General features: G+C 46.2%; 1 protein-coding gene across 1 annotated transcript in view; it reads right to left on the bottom strand.

Moving 5' to 3' along the window:
• Cpxm2 (carboxypeptidase X, M14 family member 2) overlaps positions 1–20,969 on the bottom strand; it is a 115,032-nt gene extending 94,063 nt beyond the window's left edge. The window contains exons 1-2 of the mRNA XM_021166950.1: positions 20,520–20,969; positions 9,639–9,737 (exon numbers count right to left, since the gene is read on the bottom strand). Coding sequence (XP_021022609.1) covers positions 9,639–9,737; positions 20,520–20,847 — 427 coding nt within the window. The 5' untranslated portion in view covers positions 20,848–20,969. The remainder of the gene's footprint in view (positions 1–9,638; positions 9,738–20,519) is intronic.
• Between the last annotated feature and the right edge of the window lie 2,327 nt (positions 20,970–23,296).

Genomic DNA, 23,296 nt, shown 5'->3' on the forward strand with positions numbered 1-23,296 from the left:
AATTGCATTTCAGCTACCATCCTTGGCCTGTCTGCAGCTGTGTGAGATGACCCAGAGATGACTCGTGCCTACAGAGGGCTGAATGAAAAGGAATCATAAATGTGTTACCAGCTAAACTATCCATCAACAGTTAAGGGAGTCGGAGGCACTTTCAGATATATGAGTACTTGGAAAATGTACTTGTTTCTCCCATAACCAGAAATCATGGCTAGGAACTGTAAAGAGTCAGAGTTAAATTGGCACAGTGGCATATAAACCCTGGAGATGGTGAGACTGAGGACTGTGCTAACCAAAGGGCTGCAAACACAAAAGCAAAGCAGGAACAAGGTGTTACAATGCCAGTTTACATTGTCAAGGAAATACCTGCCATGTCAATCACAATATTATCTTCCAACAATGAGGATGTTCCTATATTCTTCAAGAAACACTACAGAGAAAGACAGGAATGTGGTTGCACTGGTGATGGGTAAAAGTGTTTCTAAGATTAATTGATGTGTCTGTAATCAGTGTTGGAACTGTTTATATTTATTATAACAGCAAGCCCTAAGATAATTACTGTGTATTGAGGCTTCAGATGTAAGAGAGGTGAGCACTTGCTCAGCAGTCATGAATCCCTAAGTTTGATGCCTAGCACTGCATAAAACCATATTAAAAACAAACTAGAAAGGTAGATGGATCATGTTTCAAATCCCTTAGAATCCCAGAACTTTGGAAGTAGAGACAGGAGAATAGGGACATTTTAGGTCTTCCTTAGCTACACAGTGCCAACCAGGGCTTCATGAGATTTGATTTTTAAAAAACAGTTTCTGAAATGAACAGAAAACTCATTCACAGCCCTTCATACCTCCTCAGTATCTCAGCATTCTGTTAAACTCTGCTCCATGGCCACACTGTAGCAAGGACCTGTTTCTCAACAAATCTATGCCCTGGGCCAGGGGCCACCACAGCCACCTGAAGACAAACTGTCATGTCTCTGACCAGCAAACTGAGTCTCCCCCACTATTTAAAGCAGGCTTTAATCATGAGAGGCATGCAGGTGGGAGAACATGGAAAAAAGTGTGAAAAAAAAGTCTTGAGGGAAATATTAATTAGAGATCTGAGATGTGTCACAGTCTGGAGAAGATTGGCAGTCACCAGGGATGGAGCCACTTTCTCATGAGGCGTGCAGCTCTCAGAACATCCTGTGCTCAATGAAGCTCCATCTCCCAGCTCCACTCCATCCATGGGCAGTGGAAATGGGACCCCCTGCCTCCTCTGGAGATACATTTCATTACATCTGTCCCTTGCTAACATTCTTTGCACAGAGGTCACTGTACAGCAATGAAGACCACTACCCTGGTGTATCTTTATCAATCTCTAAGGTTCTTGCCACCTCCACCAAGCTATGTGTGAGAGTAAATTTTAGCTATCAACTTGACACAGCCTAGAACCATCTAATAAAAAAATCTCAACGAAGGATTATCTAAATCGGATTGGTTGGTAGATGTGACTGTAACAGATTTTCTTTTTCTTTTTTTAAAGATGTATTTGTCTGTTTTATTTAAGCACACTGCCACTGTCTTCAGGCACAGCAGAAGAGGGCATTGGATTCCATTAAAGATGGTTGTGAGCCACCATGTGGTTGCTGGGAATTGAACTCAGGACCTCTGGATGAACAGACAGTGCTCTTAACCATCTCTCCAGCCCCAAAGCAGATTTTCTTAATGTCTTAAATGAGGTGGGAAGATCCTCCCTGAATGTGGACAGAACCATTTCATTGATTGGACCTTGAACTAGATTAGAGTAAAAAAGGGCAAGTTGAGCACTCAAGCTTCCATCCTCTCTGCTCTTAGCTACGGATGTGATGTAATCAGCTACCTAAGGCTCTTACTGCTGTGATAGCCTACAGTAGTGGACGGTGACAGAGTTGAAACAAGCCCTTTCTCCCCTAAGTTGGTTTTGGCAGGGTGTTTTATCACAGCAACAGGAATGAAACTAGAACACTCTGTATATCAGTTGCTAAACAAATTCCAACAGTAGCAATCACCTTTAATATCAGGGGCAACTTTGCAGCCCAAGAATATAGAAAGTAGAATATATAGCACAGGAACCTTGACTTGGGAGCACCAACCCCAAAACTCCACTCCCTGTGCCACAAATATCCCCAGGGTACTGTTGGGAAGGTCAAATCTCAAAAAGTATGTTAAATCTATGAGCAATGGGCAAATGTGCAAGCAATTCCCTATGAATCATCCACTCTGGACATCTTGCCACTTAACCTTCCCAATGTCCACAAATCCATCTTCCCATAAACAAACTGAGACTTGAAAAGGCCAGACTGACTGAAGCAATCACTAAGTGTCCAAGTTCAGTTTGAAAAGCAGCTGTAATGGGAGGACTTAAGTATACTCTTTATGCTCCCCCATTTGAGTTGAAAGTTCCAAACTAGTATGCCAATGCTTTGGTGGCAATGGGGTGGGGTGGTTCATATCACCAAAAGGGCCGGAAGTGGGAACGTCATCACTCACTGCCTGACACTAACAAAGCTGAAATTTTTGAAGCTATGGAGGGTGTCTCTCAGTAATAAGCTTCTAGCGCTCTTGAATTATTGTTTTCATTGCTGCCTATAAATCCAATAGGATTCACTTATGGAGTTCTTTTCTTTTTGCCTTTCTGAACTTGACATTCCTTCTGACCAATGAAGAGTGCAGTGGCAGCTTCCAGGCATGCTGAGATTGTTTGCAGTGGTTCACTGTCTGACTCAGCCACCAAGAGATGCTCTAAAGGGCGTGGGAGTCTCTCAGGGTCTTGGAAAGTCTGAGCTAATCTTGGTCTTATCTAATCACCCTTGGAAAGCTCTTTAATACTCACCACATCAAAAAAAAAAAAAAAAGGCCCTGAAGACGTGCCCCCACTGCAGTGCTGGGACAGAAAAACTAAACAAGCCAGCCCAAAGACCAAAACCTTTGGAAGAACCTAGAAAAAATGGATGCCTGCTTTCCACCTAGAGACTTAGATCAATGACAGCAGATCTCAGGAGAGTCGTATGAGGTTCCCAGACCCTCAAGAAGTCCCCAGATTCTGGCTGGCATCTTTCACCTATACAGTCAAAAAGAATCTGTAAAGTTTCTTTCCCAGACACTGAGAGTTCAACAAAGAAAAAAATCTCCAAGAACTGGGAGACAAGCCCAGGCCGGAAGCCCATGGAGTCTGCCCCAAGAGGCTTCAGACTCAAAGTACCTGGCCACTTAGCTTCTCCTTGGATGCCCAGTTCAATGGTTGCCTCATCTGAAAAGCCACCCACACTCCATTCCCAACCATTCCACCTATCCTACTCACCCGGCTCTGTGGCCAAACTTCTAATGAAAGCTCCACGATGCCATAGACTAGTCGAACTCCCTGAAGAGGCTGGGAGCCTCAACCACCAGCAAAGTGAATCCCTGACATCTAACCCATGCTTCCCAAACACGTGAGTGACACGCATCAGAAGCTACGATGGCTGATAATCACTGGCAGTGAACCCTCAAGGGAAATTCATAATTTTTTTCATACATCACTAATAAAGACCACAGAAGGTAATGACTAGTTCAAAACAGAGTGCTTGTCATCTTCACAAATAGTACCATATCCATGGTCCTCCTACGCTATTATTTACTTCACATTTCTATTATATCAGATAATTTCAGTGACTATTAGACTATTAGGGGAAGATAGAAATGGATGTCTTCAAGACCTTGGAGAAGGCAAAGATAAAATTAAACATGATGGAAAAAAGCACTAATCACCAAGGAAAAGGTTAATGATTGGTTTGTTTTAGGTTTGTGAACATCTGTTATTCAAAAGACACCCTTCATAGAGTGAAGCGATAAGCCAGTGGGTGGGGAGAAGCCTGGATCTGGGTGTCTGACAAAGGACTCACCATCATGCTATTTTTAAGGAAAGCAAGCAAACAAACAAAACACTCCTGTGGATAGAAAGAATGGCAAGGGAAAACCTGACCTAAATGGGGCTGGACAAAAGAAATCATTCTAACGGCAAAAAAGCGTTCAGCATTAGAAATGAAAACACAAAGAAAGGCCACAACAAAAGAGCAGCACATGGCACAATGTGAGTGAGATAGAGAGGGTGGGGAAGAACAAATGTGAGCTGTTAAGGAAGAGAAGCAACTGCCGGTAGGGATGCTGAGAGTCACCATCAGCTTGGAAAATTTCCTGTCAGTTCTGTGTGCGAGGTGTTATATGTGTGCATGCTCATATGTGCATGTTTGTGCATGTAAGTTTGTGTGCGTGGGCCTATGGAGGTCAGGGCTCAAGATCTTCTGTCTTCTTAGTTTGCTTTCTGTCTTATTTTGGTTTTAGAAAGTCTCTCATTTAACCTGGAGACCACCAGTTTGGTTAAGCTGACTGGCCAGTGAGTGGAGGGTTCCCCCCCACACACACACGCCCTGTCTCCTCCTCTCCCGCACTGGGATTATAGCTGTGTGGCTCTGCCCAGCATTTTTATTTCCAACATGGGGCTCCAAACTCAAGTCCTCATGCTTGCAAAGCAAACATTTCGCCAACTGAGCCATGCCCCAGGCCCTTCCTAACAGCTCTTATTGAAGATACTCACTCCCTATGATTGAGCAACTCCACTGGCAGTATAGACCAGAAGACTCACATAAAAATAGTCCCAAAATGCACTCTGCAATAGCCAAAAGGTAAAATCTACACCAAATACCTATCAACAGGAAAATGAGTACATAGACAGTGATATATATATATATATATATATATATATATATATATATATATATATATATTCCTGCTGTGGAATACTACAGATCCATGAAGATAGATGAGTCTCACAAACATGATAAGCATCAAAAGAAATCAGACACAAGAGGTATGGCATGAATCCAAATATTACCAAATTCAAAATCACACAGATCACCTCTGATCACATCAGTCTTTAAAGAGAAACAGGGGATTGGCTGGTTGTGTGGCAGAGCAGACTTCAAAGATTCCAGCACAATCTTCTTGTTGTAAGTTGCAATTACAATGACACAATTTGCACACTGCGTGGTGTCCATGGCAACCCAAATCAATGTGTGGTGATTATACATGCCAATGAGTTATAGCTTTATATTACCATACTTTTCTCTATACAGGTTAGCCCTTAATAATATTTTAATGACTTAGCTTTGCCTAACTACTACATTATAAAGACACAAAACCAGATCTATTTATCCAATTCAGAATGACTAAAAGAGATCTATGGTGAATATAAGAAAGCCAGTCTCCAAGGTTACAAAGCATATGACTGTGTATCTCCCTGTCTTATAGAGACAACACTTTTGAGAACAGATCTGCGTTGCCAGGAGTCAGAGGCTGAGCATGGGGAAGGTCATGTCTATAAAGAAGCCTAGAGAACCTCTGATGGCACAGCGTGTTTCTGGAAACCATACATGATACATCTTCCCAGTCTTGCACACACACCTGCACATGTATGCTGCATATGCACACAGATACACACATAGAGGTACACACATGTGCACATGCATGCTGCATGCACACACATATACAGACATATACACATATGCCCATGCCCATGCACACATAATACACATACATGCATATGAATGCTGTACATGTACACACGCACATGAACACATGCACATATATACACACATATACATACACATGCACATGTATGCTACACACACACACACATATACACATTCATGCATGCACACACACATGTACATGTATAGCTGGCAAAATCTGAATATCTGAACATGGTCTGTCCTTGTCCAAGTTAATTTCTTGACTCTATCACTTTACTATAGTCAAGTAAAGCATCCGCACTGCTAGGGGCAGAGAGAAAGGTAAATCAGACCCTTCTCCTGGTACTTTTTTTTTTAGCAACTTCTTGTGAATCTACAATTATTTCCAACAGAACTAAAAGCAAAACCTGTTTCTTAAAGAAGATTTTACAAGATAAAACTTCATCTTGAACTCAAGATGACTTGATGAGTCTCATAAAACTCTAAATTGCTTGAAGTGTCTTAGACTTCAGAAAATTCTGGTTGAAAATTTTGTAACCACTCCTAACCTTGCCCTAGAAGCCAGAGACTCAAAAAGGGAAAAACACTTGAACCTAGTACCAGATGTGGAGAAACAGCTACCACATGTGAGTCAGATGAATGCAGAAAACAGCTCCCGTGTGGGCCCCAGCTTTCATTCCAGGTTCCGAGGCATCTAGAAAAGTAGATGCATTCTAATAACCCTCTCTTGTTATCATAAGAGCAGGCAGACACCTACACGTTCTTCCAGTCAATTTTCCATAAGGATTCTCAGCCTAAATTCTTAGGAAATGCTGGGACAGAAATGAGAGGTAAACTAATCCCAACAGCAAACAAGAAAATTGGTGGAGACCACTCAGCAGGTTGGGCCCGTAGCCTGGGAGTGGACATTTGGTAACAGGCAATCTCTGCTCAGAACCAGTGCCCAGATGCCTCTCTTTATTCTATCAGCCTGACACGGCATGTGGGTCAGCCCAAAGTCAAGTAGTATTCAACTTGGGAGAAGAGACTGGAAAGTCACATAGCAAAAGGTATGGGCACAGAAAGAGGCAGCAGAGAGGTAGAGTTCAAGCAGCCTTGTAGCTGATCATAGAACATGACCCAGAGTGTACCTGGGGTACCTGACCAAACTGGTATAACACTTTAGCCCCATGACAGCTAAGGACATATTTCTCTTGGGAAAGTTCTTCAAGTGCAGTTTTCTTGGATGTGATATAGTAGACATCCGGGCTACCTCACCCTTCTGTCGTATAGCAAGGTTCCTAACATGATCTGAGGAGATGGATTCCAGGTCCTGAGAATTCCCAGCGATGTGCCTGCAGCCCAGCCTTGATCAATACCATCCTACAGAAGTCCTCACAGACTTCAGGCACGTTTAAGGGCTTTGTCATTTGTCTTCAATGTGAACCTTCTGGTCAACACCCCCAGTCTCTCTCCTTTCCTCTGCTCTGCAATAGGGAGCCATAACTCTTCCCTTCCCATGTTCCCATCAATCCTTCCTTTTAAAAAGCATAGAATAATTTCACAAACTAATATGACAGGATGTTCCATGTATTGAAGACGTGATGGCTGCCTAGGAGGTGAGTGACCCCATCCATGAGGACAGATCAGGAAAATAATCTGCCAGTGGGGCATTTGTGACAGAGAAAAGGAAATTCCATGTGAACACAGCATGTCTGTGCACATGTGTGCATACACATGTGCATGTGTGCATGCATTTTTGCATATGTGTGTATGTGTGTGCATGCATGTGTGTGTGCATGCATCTGTGTGTGTGTGTGTGTGTGTGTAGAAATGGGCCCCCCAAAATATTTCTGAAATGCCTCACCCAATTTTAATAACTTCTAATTCTGAGAAAGAAGAAATAAGATAATCCAACTCAACCCTTCTGCTGAAGCTACTAAGAGAAAATCTGGACAAAATATGTTTTAAAATATGTTTGAAAGCACTCAAGAATTCACCAGATACTGAAAAATCCTCAAGTCCAGATTGGTTGGCAGCAAAACTCCAAAGTGCTCCTGAAGCTAGCAGCCCAAAGTGACCTCAGCCTGGTGGCATATGTGCACATGAAGGAACTGCTGCTGCCACCATCAGGTAAGGAGGCCCCTTACCAGAAAGGGGAGAATCTGTCCTAGTTTCATCTTTTGTCACTATGATAAAATACCCTGACAAAAGATGACCTAAAGAAGACACAGGCTTATCAAGCTCACAATCCTAAGTTATAGTTGCCACTGGGGAGGTCAAGGTGGCAGGAACTTAAAACAGTGGGTCACATCACATCCACAGTCAAGAGTGGAAAGAAATGGACACATTCGTGCTTACTTAGACTTACTTCAATTTCCCCATTTTATACAGTGCAGGACCCCTGGTGCCTCTCATAGTGGGCTGGGTTTTCTTAAATCAATTAATTAATTCAAACAATTACCCACAGACAGACCCCAGGTCAGCACAAAGCAGATAATCTCTCATTTGGATTCTCTTCCTAGGTAATATTAGGTGGGGTCCAGTAGATGAGTAAAGCCAACCATTACAGATGTTAAAGAACCTGTGCCTTAGCCTGAGGCCAGAGTCACAGCCCTAGCTACACACTGTACACTCAACACATGCTCCCAAGGGACAGGGTCTTTCCACTGGGTACCTCAGAGCCCATCTTCAGATGGAATACACATTTAGCTCCATAAAAGACTGCAGGCGCTCATAAGATTTGATTTTTCTTTATCTTAGAACGTGCTGTTCGTCAGAACAGTGATTTCTTTGAAGGAAGGTTGTTGGTTAGAAACACAGCCCCAACCCCTGTCATTGTGCCTAAGAGAATGTGAAACTCCCAGGGTGAGAGTCACCTCTGTGACACAGCTCAGGATGTGGATGTGGCAGCTGAGAGTGAGTCCTGTGCAGATCTATCAAATGTTTTGTTAACGTTTCATTGGCTGTTGTATCTAAGCAAAAGGCCAATAAGCTTTCATTAGCCAATAATCTTTCATTCTACGCTCTGTTTTGCTATACAACCCTGGCCAAAGTACCTCCCTGAGCCTACAAAATGGAGGAAGAGGAGGAGGAAAAGGAGGAAGAAGAATGGGAGGAGGGTGGGAAAGAAGAGGAGGAGGGTGGTAGTGGTAGTGATACCCACAATGCTCAGCAGGGAAGGTCAGACACTGAGCAAGGGATCTAGCTAGTATCATCTACCCTTAAGAAATCGCCACTATTGCTAATATTGGCAGGAAAATTATCCTGAATGTTGAAGTTTGGAACAATAGAGATACAATCATAGAGACAAGATAGTTAAGAATATTTATAGCTACAGCTAATGGGTCCGTGCACTTCTGTGAGTCTAGAACTACCTAATAACACCGAACATTCTTTTTCTATAATTTGGGGGTTTGGTTTTAGGGCTTTTGGAGATAGGATCTCATAGATCCCAGACTGTTCTCCAACTTTCTGTATTGCTGAAGATGGCCTTAAATTTCTCGACTGTCTTTTAGGTGTGTACCATCACATCTGCTTTGTGCTGTGCTGGAATAAAACCTAAGGCTTCACACACGCCAGGAAACCACTCAATCAAGTGGACTATACACCCAGCCTACCACTGAGCTCACTAAAGTGAGTAATTACACAGCTAAAAGTTTCATATGGCTGCAAGGCATCAGGCCAAGTATTGCAGATTTAGGAAATAGAAGACTTTATCACTGACCCCAGAGACCATGTGCTGGGTTGGGAAACAAGAAATACACAAGCAAAGCTGTAGGCAGCTAAGAGATCACAATAAGATGGACTTCCAGGAGGGGTAAGAGATCACAATAAGATAAACTTCCAGGATGGGTGGTCTAAGAAGGGACAGGAAATCTGGAAGTGACTTGAGCAATTCAATCAGCAAAATCGTGATAAGACACCAATGTATGTATCACCAATGAATGTATCACCAATGAATGTATCACCAGAAAACTTTGAGCTGCTGAGATATCTGCACTCCTGCAGAATCGCTAAGGTCCAGACAATCTCCCTACAAGGTATCTGTGACCAGACAGCCATGAGAGCTGCCTGCACCCACCATGGGCAGATGACAAAAGAGGGTCAGGGACCCTCCAAGACCTTCACTTACTCTCTCGGACATCCTCATGAGCCACAGGGACACCATGGTCATCACTGGCAGCTTTCTCAAGATTCTTGCTTCTTCTGCCTTTTCTGTTGCTATTTTTACCTAGAAAAAAAAAGGGAAAGGAAAATGATGTTACTCTGTGTATCAGAGGAGCCTCGGGATATGAGGACTCACAGTCTTCTGCAGAAAGCTGGTCCTAGCTTTGCTCCCCAGTCCACAGAGTCTTGGACGGTAAGGGGTCTGTAGTTACAGAAGATGCTCAGTGCATATGGAGGTAATCACACCACATAGACCCATGCACAACTGCAAGCTGTTAAGTAGTGCAAGTCTACAAAATGCTGCTGAGCCTCCCTGGGGCACTAGGAATAAGAGCTGTACCTGGAGGTCAAAGCTGGACTTGGACATCAAAGCTAGCATGTTCCCTAGGCTGAGCTCTCCCATCCAACGCTCTCTAAGGCCACGGCTTGTAGACCTGTAAGCGAGTTACTTGCTCACCGATTGGGGACCTAGGAGCCTACTGTGACCCTGTTAACCTTCCAGTTTCTCCTCACATTGTCCCCCCACCTCGGTTATAACAACACTTGGCATAAATTGTCTCCCTCATGGACACGTCCATCCATCCCTCTACTCTCAAGCTAACTGGCTCCTTCCCATCTTTCAAGTCTCGGCTCTGGCATCAACTTAAACCTCCCTTTCCTGATCCCCCACTTCCATCTAATCCTCCTTGGAGGGGCTCTGATAGCATCTGCCTAGAGTCAAGTTGCCTCTAAGCAAAGTCTGATGCAGGGATTTGATTGAAGTGCTGAGGAGAGGGAAAGGGAAGTGAGATCCAGTCAGGGAAGGCTTAGCTAAGCAAGCCTGTCTAGCTTAGCTCATCACCTGAAGGCTTTAAGAAATGCCATACAGAATGTTCCCCACTTGGGAAGGCCTTTGTATAAAGACTAGCCAACTCAGGGGTGGGGGCATAGCTTTCCAGAGCATGAAAGACATGTGAGCCACAGTCCAGGCTTGCATCTGGGAGACATGTATATCCAGGATATCTCCAGGGCCGCCAGCCTGACCTCTACTTAATTGCCTCCTCAGCAGAAGAAGGCAGCAGAGCCTGCCACATAGAAAGGTTGAATGAGGACACAAAATGATACCTATGAGACCCTCAAGGTGCAAAAGACAGCTCTTGTCCCTATCTGGCCAGCATTATCCTGAGGCCTACACATCACTAACACTACCCCAATTGCTAAAGCTAACAGGGTCAATGGGCTCCAAAATGTATAAGACATGTTCACTGCAAGGTTCAACTCTCCGAGAATAGGAAGGACATTTTACAGTTGGAAACATGAAGGCTTAGGTTAGTGGTTCTCAACCTTCCTAGCACTGTGACCCTTTAATACATGTAGTGGTGATTACCCCCCCCCACCATCATAAAGTTGTTTCTGTTGCTACTTCATAACTGTAATCTTTCTACTGTTATGCATCCTAGTGTAAATATCTGATGAGATTCCCACAAGTTGAGAATTGATGACCTATCGTGAGGAAGAGGGCTTCCCAAGGTCACTGACAGCCAGGAGGTAACAGTGCTAGTGACCAGCTCCAAGGGGCCTTCCCTGCCAGTACAAAGGCCTCTTACATAGACCTCCTCCCCCCCAGAATGAGAAAGACACCATATGCTCTGTACAGATGAAAGAAGAAAGAGAAGTGGAAATAGCGTTCAGAGAAGGAGCCAGAATCAAATCAGCATCTCCATCTGGGCCGCGTGACAACGCAGAATTCCTTAAGAGTAGAAAACGGCAGCGCTAATGCCGGCCACATGTTCCCTTCTGGTCCTCAGGCGATAAATATAATTCCTTTGGCTTAATAGAAAACGATTTTTCCCCTTGCTACACAAGCAGCTTACAGTAGCAACCCCCAACCCCAAGCCCAAAAGCCCTTTGCTTCCCTGCAGTCTCTGCTTCCCCAGGAAATTCCAGGCTGCAGGGCTCCGTACTCCCCTAGAAGCTGGGAGCTGGCTAGGGCGCTGGCAGTTCTTACAGGATTCTTGGTAGGATACCAAGAGCAGGAAGAACAAACCACCACATGAGGTTCTTTTCGCAGCTCCCCAGTAATGCCATCTAAACATCTCTCAGAAATGTATCCTGCAGGTCATGTGTGTGTGTGTTTTGCGGATGTCTACTTGTGTGATATGTGTGAGGGTACACACACAGGTTGTTCTTCACCCACTGTCTGCCATTTTCTTCCCATTTTAAATAGTGTGTCTCACTCTTCTGGAATTTGCCAAGCATGCTGACCAACAACCCAGTGATCCTCCTGTCTCTGCTTCCCCAAGGCTGAGATGGTTTTAACTATTATCTTAACTGGAGAACTGATCTGGATCCGACCTGAAACCCCTTCCCTGAGGAGTAGCTTTTGTGATATCTGAAGGCATCATGCAAGCTTCCAAGGGAGGGAAGCCAACAACAGCCCTACCTGGCTAAGATGCCTGAGATCCCTAACCAAGCCCAGCGCAGCATGGCAGATAGCCCTAAGGGCACAACTGTGCTGCACAGACTTCAGCAGTAACCAGCAACTCTAATCAGACTTAAAACCTACTTGTGCCTCGCACTTGAAACCTAGCTAGCTACCTACTCAGTGCTAGCTGAAGACATTGATCTTGGCAAGAACCTACACCCAGCACCTTATTAAACCACAATTCTTAACTTCATTCTAAATATTGTCCTTATACCCATAGATAAATGTAGCTCTCACCCCTCATCAAAGAACCTTCTCTTTGCAACAGATAAAGACGATCACAGACAACGACAACCAATCAAAATACAGAGAGCAAAGGATTATGTGGTGCCCTGTCCCAAGTGATACATCACGACATAATTCCTACAGATGAGGTTCATGGACCATTGCAGAAAAGGAGAGAGAAAGATTGTAAGAGCCAGAGGAACAGGACATTTTCTGTGGTTGTGTCTCCTGAAAATATGAAAGAGGCATCCATGAAGTCTTACCAACTTGGGTGGCTAAACATTACCTGAGAATTACATCATCGGTGGGCATCCTAACATGGAAAGGGTAAGCTTAAGAGGCCTCAACCCTAGACAAAGAACTATAAGCATCTAGGAAACTCTGAGGAACAGGAGAAACGGTTTTCCAGTGAAAAGGCTTCTGACTGCTTATTCAATATCAAGTGGTCAGCCCTGAGATCATAAACATACAGATAACATTATACAAACTGAGCAGGTTGTAGTTATGTATTTAGGAGTGTGTGTGTGTGTGTGTGTGTGTGTGTGTGTGTGTGTGTGTGTAAATGTATATATGTATAGATATGGTTAAAGAAAAAAAGCCATGTATTTGAAAGAGCCAGGGGTACAAGGAAGCGATTGGAGAGAAAAAAAGGGGAAGGGGAAATTATCTAATATTAAATTTCAAAAAAACATTATAAAAATAATAATTTCCTAATCCGTACATAGGAGCAGGAAAGAGACAAGGCACAAGGAGGGGGCACCTGTGTCCCTTTCTAGTTCTGAGGACAGTCAGTGTCCGAGGAAACAGGGTGCGGACTGGAGTGAATCTGAGAATCAGTGCAGCATTCAGGTGACATGCTTGTTTCCAGCCTTGGATGACGTCAGTGGTCTGGTAGAAAGGGGACACTGAGGGTCACCAGAGAGACAACAGTGCCACTATACTAGATCCAGGCCCAAATGAATCCACCCACAAATGCCTGTCCCACTCTCTGCCTATTCTTCTCAGGTGCTGCATCCTTCATGAGAAAACGGCCTGGCAAGCTTAAATCCCCTGAGACCAGGGTACAAGGACAGTGGCTCAGCTGCCACCGCACTGACTCTGAAGCCAATACGCCTACTTTCTGCACCAGTGGTTCTCAACCTGTGGGCCATGACCCTTTCACAGGGGTTGCCTAAGACCATCAGAAAACACAGATATTTATATTACAATTCATAACAGTAGCAAAATTACAGGTATAAAGTAGCAATGAAAGAATTTTATAGTTGGGGTCACCACGACATGAGGAACTGTATTAAGGGGTCAAAACATTACAAATGTTGAGAACCACTACACTATGCAGTCAACCACCCTCCTGATTCTCCACCACAACTATGTGGAGTTCTTCGTCTTCATGGAAACACTCCAGTAATAGCGCCAGACAGGAGGGTGCATGCAGGACAGTGTGGGCCCTCTGTGGTGGGCTGTGCCGGGTACCCTGGCCACCTACCTGCCTGGGTTTTGGATCTCCTGAGAGCAGGCTGAGGTGAGAAAGCATGCAATGCAGGATTGTACCTGGAGAGGATTTCGTACAGCCTGAGGAAAGGGGACTAAGAGGAGAAAGGAGATGCCAACAACCCAAATGCATTGTCTGCCAGAATCTACAGACCGGACAGGTAGGTAATCCAGAAGCAGGGGTAAGGTGACACAAAACTGCCCCCAACCCGATCAGAACTTGGGAGGCCACAGTCATCTAACTTCACAGCTCAGCAGGCACTGTGTTTTTGACCCAATCCTCCAAGGAGTTAAGGCTTAGAAAGTCTCTTGTGCCTGTAAGGGGTGGAGTCCTGCCCTTAGCTGGCTCTGAATCCTCAGCAGGCTCACCAGGCAGCACTGCTCATGCATTGCCTGGAGTAGATAGTGCATCAGATGTGTAGCATCAGAGGCTGATTAACACCTCGAGGTGTTCTTTGCTGTGTCAGCCATCCTTGAGAGCCAGTGAGCAGCTAGATAGGAGCCCACCACTTAGGAGTACTAATCCTTCCCACAGCCAGTCAAAGAAACCTAATGCTAAGGGTTTCATGACCCAAATGGCAGCTGCACAGATAGGGACCTGAGAGAGCCTCAGAGGGCAGAGCCTGTCGTTGCTGGTGATGCTAAGCCTACACAGTCTTCTTTTAATGCTTTGGAACATGTAATGGAGGTCTCACCAGAAAATACAGGCTCTGGGGCTAAAACTGGTTTTGTCCCTGGCATGATGCATGATCACCTTGGGACCTGGAAGTCACAGACACAAGAGGTAGATGATGAAAAGCCGTGACTGTTATGGAACCACAGCTGCAATCTGTCTTCCTGGATCCCTGTAGGGTCTCCACCCCCTACTCTCCAGGCACAGTCCTGATTTCTGGAGCCATTGGCATAGACAGGGAGAACAGGCCAGCAATAAGTTAACTTTGGCAAGAGTTCTGGAAAGAATGTCAGTGGCTCAGGAAGAGATTTTTTTTTTTCCTAATCCATCCTTTCCCTTGGAGCTTTGCAGGGAGTCGACTTGAATGGGATACCTCAGCTTTAATACCAAAGCATATAGGCTGACATCAAGGCTTTCTAGTCCTTTACGTATGCTACTAATAGTCCCTGGGTTTATTAACAACAGTACTGAAATGTTGACAAACATACACTCCTAACCCTCACACTCCCAGGTTTGCCCCAGATAGGGCATTTCCATCAAAGGCCAGGCTGCTCTTGCCCAACCAAAGAAGAGGCAAAGCTCTAGAAGAAAGCCCCTTCCATCAACCAGCAACAGCGCACACAGAAAGGGCATTGTTTACAAGCAAACATGTCCCCTGACCGTTGGGACATAACACATACTAAATGCAAACTGGATGATTCTAGACATAGACCTACAAACAAACATGACTCTCTGCACACTACACATCCCAGAGGGACTATAGCTCAGGAGTAGGGGGTGTCCATGTGAGTCTGTTCAGATCCTAACAGTGGGACATTCTAGCCTGAAGCTGGAAATACTACAAAGAAGTCAGTGGGAAATCAGAATGAAAGCCTGCATAGCCCAGCCAGCTTCTAAGCCAAAGAGTCATGGAGAAAGAAAACAAAGTATCCAAATCACTTACTCCCTGACTTTGTTGTTTCTCTCTGCCACCAAGGAAAGACCAGTGAATTATGCAATTGTAGTCTATTCATTGGCTACATGTTGGTTGGTTGGTTGCTTGCTTTTCAAGACAGGATCTCTCTGTGTAACCTTGGCTGTCCTGGAACTCACTCTGCAGACCAGGCTGGCCTCGAACTCAGAGATCCACCTACCTCTGCTTTTGGAATCCTAGGATTAAGAATGTGTGTCACCACTGCCCACCAGTTAGCTACATTCTATCCTACAAAAGGAGGGTGGCCACAACTCAAGGTCACCCCAAGGTAAGCACACCCTAAAACCACTGGCATGACTCCATGAGGCTGATATCTTGTTCTTCCTGCTGGATGATGAACACTAGAGACCTGAGGTTCACTCCTAAGAACGCAAAACATTCCAACTTCAGAAACTGTAAGGTTCAACCAGAAACAGCTGAATAAACAGAGTTAGAAGAAGGTTGTCAATGAGGAAGAATATTCTAGCAGTCAGTAATATCATCCAATAAGCTGATGGCCTTGAAATGGGGAGAGCCAGTCTGAGGAGAGGTGAGTTGTGCAACCACTTTCTGAACCATGCAGTGGATAGGAATTTGTGCTGTGACCATTTTACACATGTGTGCATTATATACATATGCATGCAAGCATACACATGCATGAAGAAAGTAATGAAATGCATCCATACTCCAACATGCATATATACAATACACATAAGCATGTGGAGAAACTTCTGAAATGTAACATTACAACCTAATTAATAGTATTTATAACAATCTTTGTCATGCTTTCAAGAGCCAGTGGGGATTCTCAACCTGCTGCAGATGGCTGGCAATGTTTAAGAGGCATTTTGTTTGTGAGGCAAAGAGGAAGGTCCTACCAGTATTTTAAAGGTCAAAGCAGCATATCCTACGACACACACAGGACAGCAACCCCCTCCACACACATGTATGCTCAGTCCAAAATGCAGAGGCTGCCAATGTTGGCAAACCTACACTAGAGTTACCTAAAATTTCCCATTAGGGGAAGCTGAGGGCTGGAACATAGGACATCACCAAAATATTCCTGTAAGTTCCTATGAGTCTGTGATTATTTTAAACTAAACCCTTAAATAAATGCTTTTCAGTATTCTCTTCCATTCGACATAGCTGGACCCTTCTCCATTGAAAACGGAGTGCTGCTTAAGCATCCCTGATGGAAGTTCTTAGGAACAAAAGCAGTTCAGATTTCAAGGCTTTTCCCAGACATGGAAATCATCTATGTGTCAGGTACAGCACACGCATAGCCTGGAGGTCACTTTTAGATGAGGCAAAGCTTCCTGGTGCAGCATCACTACGGGTACACTAGTGTGCAAAGCTTCCTGGTGCAGCGTCACTACGGGTACACTAGTGTGCAAAGCTTCCTGGTGCAGCGTCACTACGGGTNGCAAAGCTTCCTGGTGCAGCGTCACTACGGGTACACTAGTGTGCAAAGCTTCCTGGTGCAGCGTCACTACGGGTACACTAGTGTGCAAAGCTTCCCGGTGCAGCGTCACTACGGGTACACTAGTGTGCAAAGCTTCCTGGTGCAGCGTCACTATGGGTTCACTAGTGTTCCAATTTTGAAAGCTTTTCACGTTTTAGCTTTTCAGAGTACGTGTTCTAGTTTGCCTTCTGATGTTGTAATAAACCATGACCAAAAGTGACCTGGGAAAGAAAAGGTTGATTTTAACTTACAAGTTCTATAGTTCATCACCAGGGTAAACTATTGACGGTGTTAGAGGCAGGAGCTTTAAGCAGAGCATATATGCTTTTTTGTTTTTTGTTTTTGTTTTTGGTTTTGGTTTTTTGAGACAGGGTTTCTCTGTGTAGCCCTGGCTGTCTTGGAACTCACTCTGCAGACCAGGCTGGCCTCAAACTCAGAAATCTGCCTGCTTCTGCCTCCCAAGTGCTGGGATTGAAGGTGTGCACTCCCATTGCCTTCCTTTTTACATAGCCCAGGAGCACCTGCCTAAGGAGAGCACCACCCACAGTGGGCTGGGCCCTCCTACATCAATTAGAGATTAAGAAAGTTCCACACAGACATATCCACAGGCCAATCTGATGAGGGGATTCTTCAATTGAGGTTCCTTCTTTTCAGGTGTGTCAAACTGACAACCAACCATCATAGTAGGTAGGAATGCTCAGTGGTGCTCTCAGTTGACTAAAGGTGTCCATTTTCCAAGCCAACTCCACAGATCTCAGCACATGGAATCCATAGGGCATTTCTCTGGTTACCAAAGATTAAAGCCAAAACTCAAAGCCAGACCCAATACCCCTTGCACCAGCCTCCTCAGGGATCCACACAAATGCCCTCTTAGTACTCAGCACACACACACACACACACACACACACACACGTTTCCAATATCTCCATTACCAACTCCAACTTTTAGCTCCCAAGAGCTAAGTGGGAAACATTTCACTGTCTCCAAATATGATGTGCACGTGTTACCCAAATCAGTTCTCTGCTTTGGGCTCTCATCCATCCCTCAATCTTGTCCTCTGCTCCCACCTCAGTCCCTAGCTGGTCCCAGAACCCAGTCATGCAGTAAACTCCCGAAATTTACATCTAACATCCAGAGCAGAACACCAACTCCCTTCCTCTGAAGCACATGCCTAAGGTTGGCAACCTGCTCATAAAACAGCCAGCCATACAGAAAAGTGCCTTTCCAACATTGTGTCTGCAAAGTACAAGCCACCACTTTCTGTGGGGTGTAATCATCTCCTCTCTGTGCAGTTGAAGTGCACAGATTTTGCAGTCCCCTAACCAAGATCATTTTAATCTAATCTAACCTAATCTCTCCCCTACTGCATGCAGCTTTGACTTTTTGATCCACAGTTGAAAGTTTTATTGAACACACACAGAGGAGGGGGGAGCAGAAGGAGATGGAGGGAGACAGAGAGGCATTAATTTAAACTATGCAATGAATGTCACACTCATCCTAGCTGCGGAAGCTCTAAAATGCCCCACTTGCTTCATTAGGAAAATGGCTGAAAGAGCAGTGAGCCAGGAAGCAGCTCCCCCAAGGCCTGTGAGCCTGATACCGGTGCTTCGGGGTGTGTCTTCCTTCCATTTGGAGACAGGACCCAGGTGGCTAAGTATTCACCAGGAACAGTTAACTACCTGTCCCATGGCTAACTTCTGTCTGCAAGATGGCTGTCCAAAAGCAAATGACAGAGTATACCTGGTATCTCTTTCAGAGAATCCCCCTCGCCCCATTCCTAGGCTAACCACCGATGCTCCAAGAAAGGAGATCCACTTCCTGGTTGTGATAACTGAGCCCCCAGACACATTAGTTGGAGGCACTGATGAGCCTAGGCTGTGAAAGACTGTAACTGGTCACTAGTGAGAGTACTCGAACAATAAGTCAGCTTATTAATCAGGCCTAGTTAGTCATCTCCCCCTGGGAAACACTGGCCCTTTTATCATTTATTTTCTTGATATTCCATGTTCTATGCAACTCTCAGTGCACTTGTGATTACTTCCCCAAAGTTACACAATTCTGTGAGGTCCTTGGAGGAGCGGCCTGTCTGCCTTACGTTCTCTCTCCCCAGGGCTTCACCTTACAGTGCTGGGCAGACACTTATAAGCCATGTGTAGGGCAAATGAAGAGCTCCCACACAACAAGCACACTAACTCAAAGTCCAGGGCACACTAACGGACACTATAGAAGGCTGCGGCAGCATCAATGCAATGGCAGACACTTTTCTTTCTATCTGCAGGTGAAGCAACTGAGGCTCAAAAAGTAGAACTCAAATTCCAGGTCCCAAAATGGTAACCCCACTGGGTTACCATTGGCTGGTAAGTCGGGCTTTCAATTCTCCCAAGCAGAACAATGACAAAATAAGTTACCTTCCCCTGCTTGAGCTGAAGGCTGCTAATCTGTAACATGACAGGGCTAGCCACCTGCCAGAGCCAGAAGAGAACCAAAGGAGACCATGGGACACTACCAAACTCAGCGCCACATCCCGCCCCTTCATGTAGAGCCACGGCAGCTTTTCTACATCTCAATCTCCATCATCCCCCAGAAAAAGGAGAGAAAGTCTTTGTGGTTCTATTTGGGTTTGCCCAACCTTTGGAACTATCAACGGCAGACAGCAGGGACTCAGCCATATACAAAGGTGATAGCCTCAAATTGGGGCTCAAGAGTGACTGCATCTTCCCTTGCCACCCTGCCTGGTGAATTTAATATTCGTCTAACCAAATGAAAGCCACTTCTGAGTCCAGAGCTCTGTGACCTGGCACGTGATTTCTTTCAGGCAAAGAAACTGCAAAGGCCATAGAATTTGGTCACTGTCCTGCTGGCTTCCCATGATTGAAATGGTGGGAACACAGCTCCTGCACTGAGCAATCACTATCTGAAACAGTTAAGAGAAAGCCCTCTTCACAGGTTTGGGATACAGGCTGGACCAGAAGAAAGTGAGGATGGATTTGAGATTGGCCCAAGGGATGGGTAGAGCATCCCAGGCTGCCAGGCACTCAGAGCTTTCCAGGGCTCCTGTAGTCTGCCCTTTCCAAGAAGGGCAATCTTGGCTGCTACAGGGACCAAGAGTGATCCAAAGTCTGCAGCTGGGACTGTGCATAGTGGATTTAAGGGGCCCACTGACTGGGGTGGAGGGAGCTGAGAAGGGCACTGTCTGAATAAAGGTCACTGACTGAATCTTGCCAAGGCCATCTGCCAAGTGACACCAGCCCATCACATGCCCATTGATAAAATCGGTCTGAAGAAAACACTTCTAAAGATTGAATACATAAGCAGAGCAGGAAGAAGCAACAGATGCCTCCTCGAGCACTGGGACACAGGGCCGCTCCCCAGGCAGCTTCCCAAAGAGCACCATTCTGTTTCTGCCTGAGGGGGCCGGGAGAGAAAGCTCAACTTAGCTCAGATGCAGTCTCTAGGGAATAACAGAGGCACCACAGGACTTTGGCTGGGCTCACTCAAGAAAACATACTGGAAAGCCAGGTGTCCCCTGGAGTGCCACGATCGCGGGCGCCCCCTCGGGCTGCCCGATGCAAAAGTTACCTGGTGGAGGCGGCTCTGCAACTAACTTCTCCCTCTTGGGAGCCTTCTTGGGCTTGATGGCCTTCTTGGGAGTCCTGGGGCCCTGCTGGTGCGGCTCCTGCTGTTCCTGCTCCTCCACCCTAAGGTCTTCATGCAGTGAAGGCGAGAAGAGCTCCGGCTCTGGCTCAGGCTCCGGATGCCCATAATAGCGCCCGCGCCTCCAGAGCTCCTGGCTGTAATAGTCAGGCTCCTCGAAGGCTGCGCCCTGGGCTCTGACTTCAGCCAGGGCCACCGCCACAAGTGCCAGGGCCAGCGCCAGCGCAGGGCAGGCGGTCCCTAAATGGGCCATGCCCGCTCTGCCCCGCACCCCGAGTAGGATCGGGTCCCCGGGAGCGGCAGGCGGGCTACAAATGACGACTACGGTGCGGGACAGGGACGCGGGCGCTGCAGCGGGTGCAGATGGTGGGTGGGACAGGCCGGACGGGCGGGGCGGGGCCGGAGTGGGGCGGGCAGGGGCGCGCCCAGGAGAGGCTAGGCGCTGCCGACCCGCCCTCCCTCCTACCCGCCCAGGGCCTCTCCAGCAGGTGTTGAAGGCCACTAGAAGACTGTCACTAGCCTTCTTTGCATTTCTAGGAGGACGATGTTTTGTCCTCCTGGGCACCCCTTCTGCAGAGGTAAGGCATGGTGATCATGGAGAGAACTACAGGGCTGTGTCTTCCATGACTTCATTTTGCAGAACAAATCTGATTAAGACTGGCCTGAAATGCTAAGGTGATAACCAGCAGGCTGCCCTCCAGCCTTTTTGCCCCAGCCTAAGGAGGAACCCCAGATTCCCTGGATGAAGTTCCCTGGGAGCAGGGCCTAAGGGTCTGGGAACCCCTGCTGCCTGCCCTCCAGAGTGTGGCTCTGTAGGAGAGATGAGAGCCAGCCGAAGACTACTATCTCACAAGTTACAAGAGGGCATTTGTCTCTTCCAGGAATCCAGGTTTCTCTGGAGAACCCTGGTGTCACCTTCCCTTTGATAAAGTGCCTCCCACCTTTACCCAACATGCCGTAGTTTTTTTTTTTTTTTAGTGGAGTGGAAAGAAGCCAGTGGCCCTAGCTTCTCTCTGGGCTAGGCACCAGTATTCTATGGCTCCTCTAACACATTGAGACAGGTTTAAAACAAGAGACTCGCTGACTCACAGGTTAAATGTCTGAGGCAGCAGCACCAAGGTGTGTGTAGTGGTGGCTGAGGGACTCATTTGTGGTGAGAGCTGGGGTTGGGGGTAACTTTCATAGCCACTCAATGAATCGCTAAAATCAGGTCCTAGCAGTGACTGTTTTGCAGCTTGCTTGCTGTGCTTTCTAGGGCCTACCTCGGGTCTTTGCATGGTGCCCTGCATCTCAGAGTCAGAATTCACAGGTCAAATCCAAACTGTACCTTCAAATCACCCCTATTTTTTCTATCTCCATCTAGCGGAGAATATACTCCATGTTTAAGAGGCTCTGAGATGATCCAGAATTTGTCCCAACTGTCATCAGTCTACTCTGTACATTTAATTCACAAGTTCTAAAGATCCAGTAGAGTTGCCTCCAAGAGGCCACAGAGTCTGTCAGCCACAAAGACAACTAGCCCTTAAGTCTGTCAGTCTGTCCCTGAGGGCCTGGGATATGACCCAAGAATGCCTCTGAGATGAACCTGGGCATTGGGCTAAGGCCTCTGCATTTAGTACGAGATGGGAATCACAGGCCTGAGGCCCCCAATGTCAGATGTTAGCCAGCTCAGCCGTGACTCTTTACCTCACTCCTCACTGTTGCTATCAGGCCACCCAGCCGACCTTTGGATTGCAGTTTTAGAACTCCTAGGTGAAAGGGTATTGCGAGAGAAAACTGTAGCTGACACGGGGCTCGTGGAGGATGGCTAGAGGGCCTTGGATCTAGTTGTCAAACACAGGATTCTTGGGAATCAAGATCCAGAAGAGTTCTCCAGAGAAGAAGGAAGTCTCTCCCCCCCCCCTGGCTTTCTAAGAAGGCATTGGTTTGGGTTGGATCTCATGTGTTCTTCTCTGTGGATGTCTCCTGCACTTACTCACAGGGGTTGTCCTATCTAAACCCAGCCACTACAGACAAGAAAGCAAGTCCCAGGTATACGTGTGGCTCAGAGAAGAGAGGCTCCATGGGCAAGACACACTCTTAAAGTCCCAACTAGCCAGTGAAGACTAGGAAGAGATCCATTTAGAGTTCTGGTAGAAAAGGGCCATATATATAGCACCCAGGCCAGGTGATCTAGCTGTAGACAAACACCAGGCTCCTTCAGACCCTGAAACCTCCTAAACACTAGGCTGGCGTGCTTTCCACATGATTTTGACAGAGCTGAAGTTTAACACTGCCCTCCATTTCATTTCTACAGAATGGCTGAGGATAGAGTCACTCTCAGACATATGACAAACTGGTAATGAGCCAGGTACCATCTGCTGGAGCCAGTAGTTATGGTAAACCTTGGTATCTGTGAATCTCTAACTTCTGGAAGCTTTTATATCTTCCCTTAGTAAGTACAAGGTCGACAGTGGGGCACGCACCTGCCCTGCCTTGCCTGGGGAAGCTTCTAGAGACCGTCCCCATCTGAAAGTGCATCTTTCCAAATCCCTCGAATCAGGAAGTAAGCTCTCACTGCTAATGTTTGCTTGTTTGTTTTCCCTGGAGAGATGCATAATTAGAGCGAACAAGACAAACAGAACAGAGACTGGCTTGCTCTGTGCCAGCTCTCCAGAGCGACAGCCAGCAGCACATCACTCCTTGCCTCCCCCACCCCACCC

Source organism: Mus caroli, chromosome 7 (genome assembly GCF_900094665.2).
Source record: "Mus caroli chromosome 7, CAROLI_EIJ_v1.1, whole genome shotgun sequence".
Classification (NCBI taxonomy): Eukaryota; Metazoa; Chordata; class Mammalia; order Rodentia; family Muridae; genus Mus; species Mus caroli.